Raw genomic sequence first — 13,681 nt, forward strand, 5'->3', positions numbered from 1 at the left:
GTCTTTCATGAATATCTTAGGGAGGCCTAACATTCTATAACAATCTAAAAAGTATATATTTTTATGCCTCTTTTACATTAAGAAAACAGAGAAGGCCTCCCCTGGTGGAGCAGCGGTTGAGCGCTGGACTGCAAAGCTGCCAGCAGCCTCTGCAGCACCGCTTTGATCCCCAGCCGCTGGTGAGGGTGCCACATGGCACACAGACCTCTCCTGCTGTTGCCCCGCTGCTCCCCTCAGCAGTGTGCTTCATCAGTCTGCCTGTACTGTTCCCTGCTCTGGCTCTGGTGAATTCTCTCACCCTCCCACGCTTCTGACTGTACCCAGTGCTTGCATAAATAAATAAGTAAATCTTAAAAAAAAAAAAAAAAAAAAAGGAAAGGAAAGAAAACAGAGGTATAGAAAAGTTAAGTAACTTGGTGAAAAGCAAACAGCATAGGGCCTCCCTGGTGGTGCAGCGATTGAGCGCTGGGTTGTGAAGCTGCCCGCAGCCTCTGCGGCGCCGGTTCGATCCCCGGCTGCTCCCCGGCCACCAGAGGAGGGTCCCGCATGGCGTGCAGACCTCTCCTGCCACCTGCTGCTCCCCTCAGCAGTGTGCTTTGGTCCTTCTGCCTGCTCTGCTCCCGGCTCTGGCTCTGGTGAATTCTCTCACCCTCCCGCACTTCTGACTGTACCCAGTGCTTGTATAAGTAAGTAAATAAATAAATAAATAAATCTTAAAAAAAAAAAAAAAGAGCAAACAGCATATTATTAACAAAAGCAAGAGTTTGGGTTTAAACCAAGAAAGGTGCTTATAGCCTGCATATTTAATTTCATCATCCTAATGCCTCTTCATATTAACTAGCAATTAACTACAAGTAATTTAGTAAAAGAAATAAGAACTATTTTATAAGTTCTATTTAAACTTCGTAAGAGGCCTCCCCGGGGGCGCAGGAGTTAAAGACAGCGCTATCAAGCTACCGCCAATCACTGCAGCACTAGTTCAATTCCTGCCAGGGAGGTGACCCATATGGCTCAGCAGACCTCTCCTGTCTCACCCGCTGCTCCCCTCAGCAGTGTATTTCAGTCAATCTGCCTATTCTGTCCTCCACTCTGTCTCTGGTGAATCCTCTCACCTCCCACATCTCTGGCCTGTACCCTAATTCTTGTATTCATAAATAAATAAAAATTTTTTAAAAATTTAAATTTTTAAAATCTTAAAATCTTTAAAAAAATTTTCATAATATCAAAATATGCGCTAATATTAAGTATATACAAAAACCATACACTCAGAGTCAATACAGTAAATTGTATTCTCCAAAAGTTATATAAGGTAGAATTTTCTTTTATTGATGACAAAGGGGGAAATTTCCCACATACTCACTGAGGACAATACTGTTGCTACTATGGATGCAATTAATTATGTGAATCAGCATCTAATATAACAAGTTCTTCACTAAGTCCTACCTCTTTTGTGCCCATTCAATAGAAAACTGTTCTTGCATAGAATACCTGTTCTGCTCCCCACTCTGTCTCTGGAGAATCCTCCCACCCCACACACCTCTAGCCTACATCCAGTTCTTGTATGTATAAATAAATAAAATAAATCTTTAAAAAAAAAAAGAATCATAAGAACTTTTATCTAATTCTCAATACCCATTTATTTAGCACTATAAGCCTATAAAGAAAAAATGGTAATCATTCCCTAGTTCTTCAACTAAAAGTGAGATCAAATTACTCAACAAAGGTAATTTTCCACATGGAATATGGCACCATTTCAAGAATGAGAAAATATTAAAGAAAAATTTGCCACCATAAATTACCAGCACAATATTTCAAAACTACATCAGACTTATTTTAAAGGTATTTTACAATAATGGTAGCAATAAAAGAAAAACTATAACTGTTCTAATTTTTTTTTCAGGCATTACTTCTGTTACAGAGAGACTATTTATTTTATAGAATTCACTACCTACATACATAACAAATGCAAAGTCCTCTCCCCTTCCAAAACAAACAAAATATATCACAAAACACATATGAATATTATGCCAAAGGTTCTTATTGTCAGATTTGGATTTTTTTTTTTAATTTATTTATTATTTATTTATTTATTTATACAAGCACTGGGCACAGTCAGAAGCGCAGGAGGGTGAGAGAATTCACCAGAGCCAGAGCAGGCAGAAGGACCGAAGTACACTGCTGAGGGGAGCAGCGGGCGGCAGGAGAGGTCTGCGAGCCATGTGGGACCCTCCCCCGGTGGCCGGGGAGCAGCCGGTGATCGAACCGGCGCTGCAGAGGCCGCGGGCAGCTTCGCAACCCAGCGCTCAACCGCTGCGCCACCAGGGAGGCCCCAGATTTGGATTTTTAAAAAATTTATTTCATAATAGTGGAATTAAAGTCATTAAAACAAAATTCCATTTTGCTTCATAAAATCACCTTTTTTCCATTTATAATGTGACTCCAAAACATGTGAGAAAGTTCAGTAATTCAGATAATCAAAGGTCTACTCCATTTAACCTTAAGTAATTTCCATCAATATTGGAAAATTTCATTCTCATTACTTAAAAAAATAAGTAACACAGTAACATTTATATACGTTTTGTTTTTTTTTTTTTTTAAGATTTATTTATTTATTTATATAAGCACTGGGTACAGTCAGAAGCGCGGGAGGGTGAGAGAATTCACCAGAGCCAGAGCAGAGAGAAGAGCAGGCAGACAGACGAAATACACTGCTGAGGGGAGCAGAGGGCGGCAGGAGAGGTCTGCGCACCATGTGGGACCCTCACCCAGTGGCCGGGGATCAAACCAGCGCTGCAGAGGCTGTGGGCAGCTTCGCAGACCAGCGCTTTACCGCTGCGCCACCTGGGAGGCCCAACATTTATATATGTTAATGACAGACTAATTCTTATCTCTTTATAGCCGTGAAAAGTTAACAGTATGAAAATAATACTTTAAATTAGGACACAAAATGAAAGGTTTGGCTTAAAGCAGTTACTGCTAAATGAATGAAGGCATATAGCATCTGAGACAGAAATCAAGAAAAATTACTAGTACGGAAATTTTTTATAAAAAAGAATATTCTCCTTTGCTTCACATTCCAGTGTTAGAGATAAGCACCTAGTAAAGAACATTAGGAATCTATTAAAGCTCCAACTCAAGATTCTTTTTTAGCTAGTATATAAAAGGCCTCTACAAAAATACAAATGTGTTGAAATAAAAAAGTAGTAACACTATCCCTTCAGCACAATGATGAAAAGAGGGAAAAAGAAGAAAGCAAGCACAGGAATTTGGGGAGGTACACTGCTAGCTAGTCTATAAACAGAAGCCCTGCAGAAGCTTCTCCTCGAAAAGATAAAATAATGAAGGAAGCAAAAAGGAGGAATCTTTAAATTTCTTCTATATTTTTCCTATCAAAAATAGTAAGAGGGAAGGGAAAATTCAGTTAGGCAATATGAAAATAAATTAATGAAAATTTTTGGTTCTAGTTCATGAAAACATCAAATGCTTACATTTTCTTTTCTAAAACCAGAAGAAACAGTGACACCCACTGACTGCTTTAACTACTGAGGAGCACAAAAGACTTGATTCCTTGAATATCAAAAGTGAACCATTACAGGAAGTTTTATTTCTTTTAAAAAACTTTTCAAATATTTTCTTTTAGTGGGCCTCCCCAGTGGCACAAAGGTTGAGTGCTGGGCTGTGAGGCTGCCCAGCAGCCTCTGCAGTGCCGGTTCGATCCCCGGCCAACGGCGAGGATCCCACATGGTGCGCAGACCTCTCCTGCCACGCCCACTGCTCCCCTCAGCATTGTATTTCATCAGTCTGACTGTTCTGTTCCCCGCTATGGCTCTGGTGAATTCTCTCACCCTCCCGCGCTTCTGACTGTGCCCAGTGCTTGAATAAATAAACAAATAAATCTTCTTAAAAAAAAAAATTCTCTTTTAGTCTCAGAATCGCTGTCCTTACAATTTTCCCCTAAGGAAAAAAAAGTCTAAATCAAAGTCATGTAATCTTTATCCTTAAAACAACCAGTTTCTTCTTCAATAACGCAATGGCTCAATGACTCAATAACTCAATAGGGGAAAAGGGGGAAGCAAATCATGCTATTTTTAACTAAAACATATTTAAGAGATAGAAACAAATGTAATGTATCCACTTTATTCATTTTCCTAGCTCAAATAAATCACTTGTAAAAATATATTTGAGAACCATGTAGAAAACTCATTAAAAGAATTAAATCATATTACATCAATATTTTTACTTTTCTTAGTATCGTGAAAGTTAAATGATTATGTATGTTAAAGCAACCACATTAAGTCCTAAGTGGAGTCATTCATGCTAGACAAACTAAAGCTTAACTCAGCTCCCCAGAAAAAGCCTAGATAAACCACTAAGTATTTGCCCGCCCACCACATGTCACCTAACCAGTTACAAGACTTCCCTTTGTGCTGATAAGTAAAGAAATCCTGCTTTAATTTATCAGCTAACATCCAATGTAACTTCCTGGATCCTCCTCACTTCGGTCTATAGTATATATGCTGCCGAAGCAAGCACCTCACTTTGGTCTATAAAAAAAAAAAATCTCTTGCTTGTAAAGTTCTTCCAAGCTCCTTTCTATCTGCTGGGCTGGATGTTCCAGATTCATGAACCACTGAATAAAAACCTATTAGATTTTAATAAATTGTGAACAACTTTAACATATAAAAAATGAAGTATTAAGTAATAAGGTATCAAGAACTCTTTAAAGGGCCTCCCCTGGTGGCGCAGTCGGTTGAGAGCCTCACTGTGAAGCTGTCCGCAGCCTCTGCAGCGCCGGTTTGATCCCGGCCGGCTGGCAAGGGTCCCACATGGAGCGGCAAACCTCTCCTGTCTCACCCGCTGCTTCCCTCAGCAGTGTATTTCATCAGTCTGCCTGTTCTGTTCCCTGCTGTCTCTGGTGAATCCTCTCACACTCCCGCAAATCTGGCCTGTACCCGGGTCTTGTATAAGTAAATGAATAAATTTAAAAAAAAAAAAAAAAGAACTCTTTAGGATCTCTTTACCTTAGGAAAAAAGGGAATAAATAGAAATACCAAAATGTTAACAGCTATATCTAGGAGAATGGGTATATGGTAGTTTACAGTTTCAGTGTTTTTAAAACTTTATAGGGCCTCCCCAGTGGCACAGCAGATGAAGCACAGCACTATGAAGCTGTCTGCAGCCTCTGCTGCATGGGTTCAATTCCCGGCCAGCCAGGGAGATACCCACATGGCGTGGCAGACCTCCCTGCCTCGCCTGCTGCTCCCCTTGGCAGTGCTTTCTGGCCATCTGCCTGTTCTGCTTCCTGCTCTGTCTCTGGTGAATCCTCTCACCCTACCACGCCTCTGACCTGTACCCCAGCTCTTGTATAAATAAATAAATCTAAAAAATAAATAAACTTTATAATAAGTAATTTTAAAAATACCTGTACATTTGAGCAATAACAAAAAAGGTATAGCCGTTTTAGTAGTATACAGTGTTTCTTCTTTTTACTGAAGTATAACTGATATATATAACATTAGTTTCAGGTACATAAAATGATTCAAAAATGATTCAGTATTTGTATATACAGAGAAAGGATCGCCACAATAAATCCAGTCAACGTGTCACAATACAGTCACAAAACTATGTTTCCTTGTGAGGAGAATATTTTAAGTTTTTTCTATAATATAAGACTTAAATCTAAATTTGCTTCTGTCCAACCATGGCATGCATATTTATCAAAATACCAAGATGTGTGAGCTCAAAACAATTTCTACTCAAACTGCCAAAGTCTCCCAACTAATATTTATTTTCAGAGACGTTTCGAAGATCTGTGAATCTGTTACCTATGCATTTTGTCATTGGTACAGCTCAAACCCAGGAGGATCATTGTTGACTCATCTTCCAGACTACTAAATCCTAGCAATAGCACTAAGCCTACCTTCAGACACTAGTGCCTACACCATGTTCTTAAATATCCGAAGTATCAACTCAATAAATGGGAGGTAGAGGAGAAACTACCCTTCTCTGCATTTGGGACCCTACCTTTGTTCACAGTTGCAGCTCAGGCATCCAACAGAGTGACTGGCACAGAGTAGGAACCCAAATATTTGCCAGATGACTAGATAAATGGGCAAAAGAACAAAGCATAAATTAACACTGCTTTAAGAACAATTTACAGAGTCTGGTCATAAGGTTTTTATATTTTTATGCTCCCTATTCTAGTTCCTTTTTCTTAGGACTCAAATGACCATGTGAACCATGCAGAAAGAGTAAGTACCATGACACCATGTTATACGTAAATATTCTAGTTTAGTGCAGCTCCATTTCGGGGTAGGGGTAATCAAGTTAGTTACTATGAGACTCTCCTCCCTTAAAGTTTCTATAAAAAGGTCCTTCTTTCCCCCATATATATAAGCCTAGATACACATGCACAAATCCCTGTATAGGTTGAGGGCAGAAATGATTTTTTATAGATTATAGGAGTCACTCTTTGAATGATGCTTTTTGAAAGTCAGTATAAAATTTGGCAGAGTAAGAGATAAAATCTAGACTCAATATGGCATTTAGTATGGCAATTAGAACGACCCAACAAAACTGATAACAAGATATATTTAACCTACTTGGTGATAAACTTACAAAAATACATCTACTTTCATAAATTTTACTACACTATAATTTCCTCAAGGCTTGACCTATCTCATGTAAGTGGCTTTTTGGCGCTCTCAAATTTAACATTTATAATTGAAACTATGAGAATCTTCTTGAAAGACAACTTCATGAAGTAAGTTTATTAGAACTAAGTTTGAAAGTCTTACCTATGAAACTGAGTTATCTTTCTTAAACTAATCAATCCAACTGGAAGAAGCTATGTGGTTCTGTTAAGTTTCTTTCTTTAGAAAGCACAGCAACTCATCAAGAAGTCTCTTCTGAAGTGTAAGGTGATTTGACTTCACCTGGTCTCACAGTTTTCTCATACCTTTGCACAAATAATGTGTATGATGTTTAGTGGGAATATCAATCCCAAATCCTCCAGTGTTTTGTTAATTTTTGCTGTTATAGCCTTGACTATAGTATGTTTTCTTCCATGGCAGATTTTAATAGCTTACAAAATGACTTTTGAGGGTGTATTTTCTTTCCCCATGAACATACTATTAGTGTCAGTATTACACAGCTCTCTTGTACACAGACAGTAGGCAAGTCTATAATTGACTCTTAAGTACAAGAAATTAAGATTAATTCCTAATATCCAGGCTTAAATGATACCTAATAAAAATGGGTTATGAAAAATGTCCTTTTAAAAGATTCATATTAAAGTACTCTTGGATGAAATGGGGTGGTCAGGGTTTGTTCCAGCAGAAGAAAAAAGCAAATGCAGCAACACCATAAGAACAGTTAAATATGGGTGAAGACTATTTGGAGGTAGTTGTACTATTATCTCAACACAAGTATGTTGAAATTTTCCTATTAGGAAGACTGTTTAACTCATTGCATGTCAAAATTGCACAGCAAAGAATCTAATATGGTCAGTTGGTTAAGACCTCTATTGAATGCCAAGAAAATATAAGAGAAGGAATAACACTAAGGTCTTTGTATAAAGGTCTTGGCTTCTAAAAAAAAAAAATAGTGATTAAAAATGCAAACTTCTCTGGCCTCCCTGGTGGCGCAGCGGGTTGAGCACCGCATTGTGAAGCTGTCCGCAGCCTCTGCAGCACGGATTCGATTCCTGGCCAGCCAGGGAGAAATCCACATGGCGTGGCAGACCTCTCCTGCCTCACCCGCCACTCCACTCAGCAGTGTCTTGGTCTGTCTGCCTATTCTGCCCCCCCCACCACGCCCCCGCTCTGTCTCTGGTGAATTCTCTCACCCTCCCCCACTTCTGACCTATACCCCAGTTCTTGTATAAATAAATAAAAAATCTTTAAAAAAAAAAACAAACTTCTGGGCCTTCCTGGTAGCACAGGGGTTAAAGTCTCAGTGCTATCAAGTTATCCCCAGCCACTGCAATATGAGTGATCCCCAGCCAGGGAGCTAACCCACATGGCGCAGTAGATCTCTCGCCTCTCCTGCTGCTTCCCTCAGCAGTGTATTTCAGTAGATTCGCCTTTTCTGCTCCCCACTCTGTGTCTAGTGAATCTTCTTACCTCCCACACCGCTGGCCTACACCCCAGTTCTTGTATCCATAAACAAATAAAGTAAATCTTAAAAAAATACATTTTCATTTTTTTGGTATGAGCTACTTCATTTACAACAGCAATGTATCTTTCTGGGTTATATAGTCTGTCTATAAGATATTATTTGATAAATACATTTATAACTACATTAGATTTATTATTTGTACTTTAAATCTTCCTTGCTCTCATAGACGTTAGAATTTTTTTTAATTTCTTTATTTATGCATCAAGAACTGGGGTACAGGCCAGAGTGCAAGGGATGAGAGGATTCACCAGAGACAGAATGGGGAACAGAACAGGCAGACTGACTGAAATACACTGCTGAGGGGAGCAGCAGGCAAGACAGGAGAGGTCTGCTGTGCCATGTGGGTAGTTTCCTGGCCGGGGATTGAACTCATTCTGTAGTGGCTACAGATAGCTTCATAGGTTGTGTCTTAACCCCTTGCGCCACCAGGGAGGCCTGACTTTAGATTTTTAACTGAGTTAATGTCAACATTTTTATATTCAGGTTTATATGAAAAGCATATATTTTATAGAAAGAAATTCCTTTTTGTGTCAAATCAAGTTGAATTTTGTTACCACAAAAACAATTTTTTCTCAACTGATTTTGTAATCTCTCACCCTGAAAAGAAACTAATTTCTTTTAATATGGAAGGAAAGAGGATATAAGAACTGTTCAGATGCACTGATCAGCAGGTAGCAGCAGTTCACCATGCACTCCACACTACTCTGCCATAGCAACTGTGAGCTTGCATTTTTTTGTGTGTATTGGAACTAGTACATCAAGACCATTTGGCATTAAAGTAAACATATTATGAAAAGGATGATTTTCATATACCTCAGATTACCAAAATAATAGTGGACACTTTATTAACTAGCAAAATTACTTTTTATAATGATGCCTGACCAAATTAGCTAACTTCCATTAAACAAAACATCTTGAATCCCAACCCAACTAGATGAGATTTCCCTCCTAGCCTATACTATATGCTCCATGTTTCAAGGTTCCACTACTCTAGTCCATATTGAAAGATGCTAAAGTTGATTTTTTTCCAGGAATCTTGAGTTGTAAATATCCTCCCCAAACTCATGCTTACTGAAGTTTTACAGTAGAGTACTCTTAAAGCTGGCAGGTACCTAGGAACAAATCTTCTATTGCTTACTCATTTAACATTTATTGAGTACAACCCATTATGTATACTCTTCTGGGTTAGTTAAGACTAAAGCAATAAGAGGGACAATTCTCCTGCCTAAAACTCATGGTATAGTTAAGTCAACATTATAACTCAGTACAATACAATAAAAATACCAATTTCTTTATTTAAATTAATACAAGATCCAAGGTAAACCTATATTTCACTGTATATGGAGAAGTAATCGCTTCCTGGTACAAGACAACCAAGTAAGAAAGTTGAAGTTGTCAAGAATTTAATTCAAACAAATTATCCAGAATAAGGACCCTGACTAGGCACAATTCAAAGAGTAGAACAACAAATGCTGGGAAGGATGTAGAGAAATAGAAACCCTCCTACACTGTTAGTGGGAATGTAAACTGGTCTAGTCCCTAGGGAAAATATCATTTCTCAATATATTAAAAACAGATCTACTTAATGATGCAGTAATTATACTCTTAGGTATCTACCCAAAAATACAAAAACACTAATTTGAAGGGATATATTTACTTCTATGTTCACTGCAAACCTATTTACAATAGCAAAATTATGGAAACAGCCTAAGTGTCCAAGAACAGAGGAGTGGGTCAGAAAAATATAGTCTATGTACACACACACACACACACACACACACACACAGGAAAACTGCACAACTGCAGAAAAGGATGAATTCTTGCCATTTGTGACAATATGGATGGAAGTAGAGGACAATGAATGCTAAGCAAAATCAGTCAAAAGAAGAATGACAACTACTGATCATTTCACTTAAATGTTGAACGTAACAGGGCCTCCCCGGTGGCGCAGCGGTTGAGCGCTGGGTTGCGAAGCTGCCTGCGGCCTCTGCGGCGCCGGTTCGATCCCCGGCTGCTCCCCGGCCACCGGAGGAGGATCCCACATGGTGCGCAGACCTCTCCTGCCACCCGCTGCTCCCCTCAGCAGTGTACTTCAGTCCCTCTGCCTGCTCTGCTCCCCACTCTGGCTCTGGTGAATTCTCTCACCCTCCCGCGCTTCTGACTGTACCCAGCGCATGTATAAACAAAACAAACAAACAAATATAATAAATAAAAAAAAAAAAAAAAATGTTGAACGTAACAAAGATTACAAAGATTAGTCAAAACCCTAACAATTATAATCTCTTGGGCCTCCTTGTTGGTACAAGGGGTTAAGTCTCCGCACTATAAAGCTATTTGCAGTCACTGCAGCACAAGTTGGATCCCCGGCCAGGGAGCTGATCCACAAGGTGCTGCAGATCTCTCCTGTCTTGCCTGCTGCTCCCCTCAGCAGTGTATTTCCGTCAATCTGCCTATTCTATTCCCCACTCTGTCTCTGGTGAATCCTCTCACCACCACCACCATCCCCCGCACCTCTGGTCTACACCCCAGTTCTTGTATCCCTAAATAAATAAAATAAATCTTAAAAATAAAGTAATAATCTCTTAACATCTTACTGAAAAACTGAGACAAACAGAGGGGAAAGGTGGCAGGGTGGGCACATGGTGGAGGATGACTGGGGCACTAGTAGTGGGTAGGATGTGAAAACATACTGTAGAGGTTAAACTTACAACCCCTAAAGTAGATACAACAATACAAACCTACTTAACCTCAATAAACATAATGTGGAGAGAAAAAAAAAAAAAGAGTACTGTTGAAAAGAGTCACCAGTGTTACATGGTGCAGTCCATAATATTAGGTTGAAATATGAAAATCACTGTTTTGGTAGGCCAAAACAGTCAAATACAAAAGCACCCAAGCAATTAATGAAGAAAGAAAAGCCTTTTCAACAAATAACATCAAAATACTTAATGAAGGACTATCACTTCCATCCCCTAGCTATGTCAGATCCCTTCTACATACACTTCTCTCCATCATCCTACACACACTTATCCAGACATGTCAATTTTAACTTGCTAAATTTCAACTCTGCAACCTCCTAAATGTTCCTTTTACCACTACCTATTTAAGAGCTTTAGCATCTTATTTGAACTACTTCATAACCTCAAACCAGGATTCAGATTATTCTCTACCAATCTGGCTACTAAGTGATCATATCATTAAGTTTATATCACTAACTTAAAATCATTCAGATGTTATCTATTATTCTGAACCTTCTGAGGTCAACTAGAAAGAATGTGCAATCTTTCAAAAAATATTTTAGAGATAAAATTAGATAATTTTATGTAAGTAGCACAGTATTCAAATCATATTTAACCAGATTAAATCACTTACATCATAAAACAGCTTTCTATCCGCTGCCAGACGTTTAGAGGCCAAGGTCTTAGTAACATGATAGAAAGTAAGTAATGCTCTATGCTGTCGAAGATCATCTTGGACTTTAACAGATTCTATAAGAGTGGGAATCAGTTCAGGCCACTGTCTGGGACAGTCCAATCGAGCAACTTTTGCAATCAGCACTGCAATCTGAGTTGCAATCTAGGAGAAAAAAATTGTCAGAAATAAATATATGACATCAAACCAGTGAATAAGAAATGCATTCATAGTTGAAAATAACCTTTTTGGTTAATTACACATTTGACCAAAGTGAAAAAATTTCACTGAATAACTGCTTAAGACACCGTTCTCAAAGTGTGGTCTATGGATTCCTGAGGAGCCTAAGAATCTATGAGGTGTCTGTGAGCTCCTATTACCAATAACATATCTTTGTGAAGCTAGAGTCTCTTCATATAACTTATATAAAAATATATATCACAACAGAGTAAATGAAGAAGATAGGAAAATCTAGATGGCTTCTTTAAAATATTCAGACATTAGGGCCTCCCCTGGTGGCACAGGTGGTTGAGCGCCATGCTGTAAAGCAGTCCACAGCCTCTGCAGCACCGGTTTGATCCCGGTCGCCAGGCCGGTGAGGGTCCCACATGGCACGGCAGACCACTCCAGTTGCGCCCACTGCTCCCCTCAGCAGTGTATTTCCTCAGTCTGCCTGTTCTATTCACCACTCTGTCTTTCGTGAATCTTCTCACCCTCCCGCGCATCTGGCCTCTACTCCGTTTCTTGTATAAATAAATCTTTAAAAAAAAATTCAGACATTAAAGACATATGCAAATATGCAAAAGAATGCCACCCTTCTCTTTAAATATTTATTGTAGGGCCTCCCCTGGTGGCGCAGCGGTTGAGCACTGGGCTGAGAAGCTGCCCGCAGCCTCTGCAGCGCTGGTTCGATCCCTGGCCAGCCGGTGAGGGTCCCACATTGCGCGCAGACCTCTCCTGCCGCCCGCTGCTCCCCTCAGCAGTGTATTTCGTTGGTCTGTCTGTTCTGGTTCTGGCTCTGGCTATGGTGAATTCTCTTACCCTCCCGCACTTCTGACTGTACCCCAGTTCTTGTATAAATAAATAAATATTTATTGTACGAGGAAATAACTACTGCCCATTTTTAACTTCTTTATATTAACAAATAATGATTTTACTACCTTTAATTAATAAATATTTTTAATTTTCTCAACTTTAATTTATAATAAGTATCAACAGATGTGACACTTGAGGGTTTTATTTCAGCAGTATAGGAAGTTCTAAGACCACAAAGCTTAAGAACCACTGAAAAGCAGAAATGAACATCAAACATTAAGTATGTAAATACTGATATTTGCACAGATCAGTCGCTTTCCAAATGTTGGCTGACAGGACACCCAAACAATAGTTTACCCCCTCAGCCACCCAACCATGTCCTGCCCCAGTAAGAATCATTCGATTCCTTTCCATCTTCTCTCATCTCTTTAGTCAAAAAGCTACAATGCATACAACTGAGATCACTTAAACAAGTTGAAATAAAACTGCACTGGAGACACTACCAAATAAAGTACGATTTAACACTCAAATTGAAAGAATCAAGTATGACAGTAACTGTTTTTTATCCATAAACAAAAATTATTTTATTAGAATGAAAATCTCACTGAGGGAAAAAAAATGCCCACATATTCTAATTCCTATCCCCAAAAAGTAGTAAAAATTGAAAATGTGATTATCAAGGAAATAGTAAAAATCTGAAGACAACCTGTAGCTTTAAAAAAGGATAATCAAGGGCCTCCTGGTGGCGCAGCAGTTGAGCGCTGGGTTGCGAAGCTGCCCGCAGCCTCTGCAGCGTGGGTTCCATCCCCAGCTGCTCCCCGGCCACCTCCCACAAGGCGCGCAGACCTCTCTTGCCGCCCGCTGCTCCCCTGCTCCCCTCAGCAGTGTACTTCAGTCCTTCTGCCTGCCCTGCTCCCCGCTCTGGTGAATTCTCTCACCCTCCAGCACTTCTGACTGTACCTAGTGCTTATATAAATAAATAAATAAACAAATCTTAAAAAAAAAAAAAAAAACAACAACACAGTATTAAGAAGGAAACTGAGGGCCTCCCCTGGTG

The 13,681-nt window shown here is 39.3% G+C and overlaps 1 protein-coding gene across 1 annotated transcript in view; it reads right to left on the reverse strand.

Moving 5' to 3' along the window:
• Positions 1-13,681, reverse strand: part of IPO11 (importin 11) — a gene marked incomplete at its 5' end in the record, with an annotated part of 133,096 nt that overhangs the window by 104,330 nt on the left and 15,085 nt on the right. The window contains one exon of the mRNA XM_084233994.1: positions 11,551-11,754. Within this exon, the coding sequence (XP_084090120.1) occupies positions 11,551-11,754 (204 nt within the window). The remainder of the gene's footprint in view (positions 1-11,550; positions 11,755-13,681) is intronic.

This window comes from Talpa europaea (assembly GCF_964194135.1).
Source record: "Talpa europaea genome assembly, chromosome: 5".
NCBI classification, from domain to species: domain Eukaryota; kingdom Metazoa; phylum Chordata; class Mammalia; order Eulipotyphla; family Talpidae; genus Talpa; species Talpa europaea.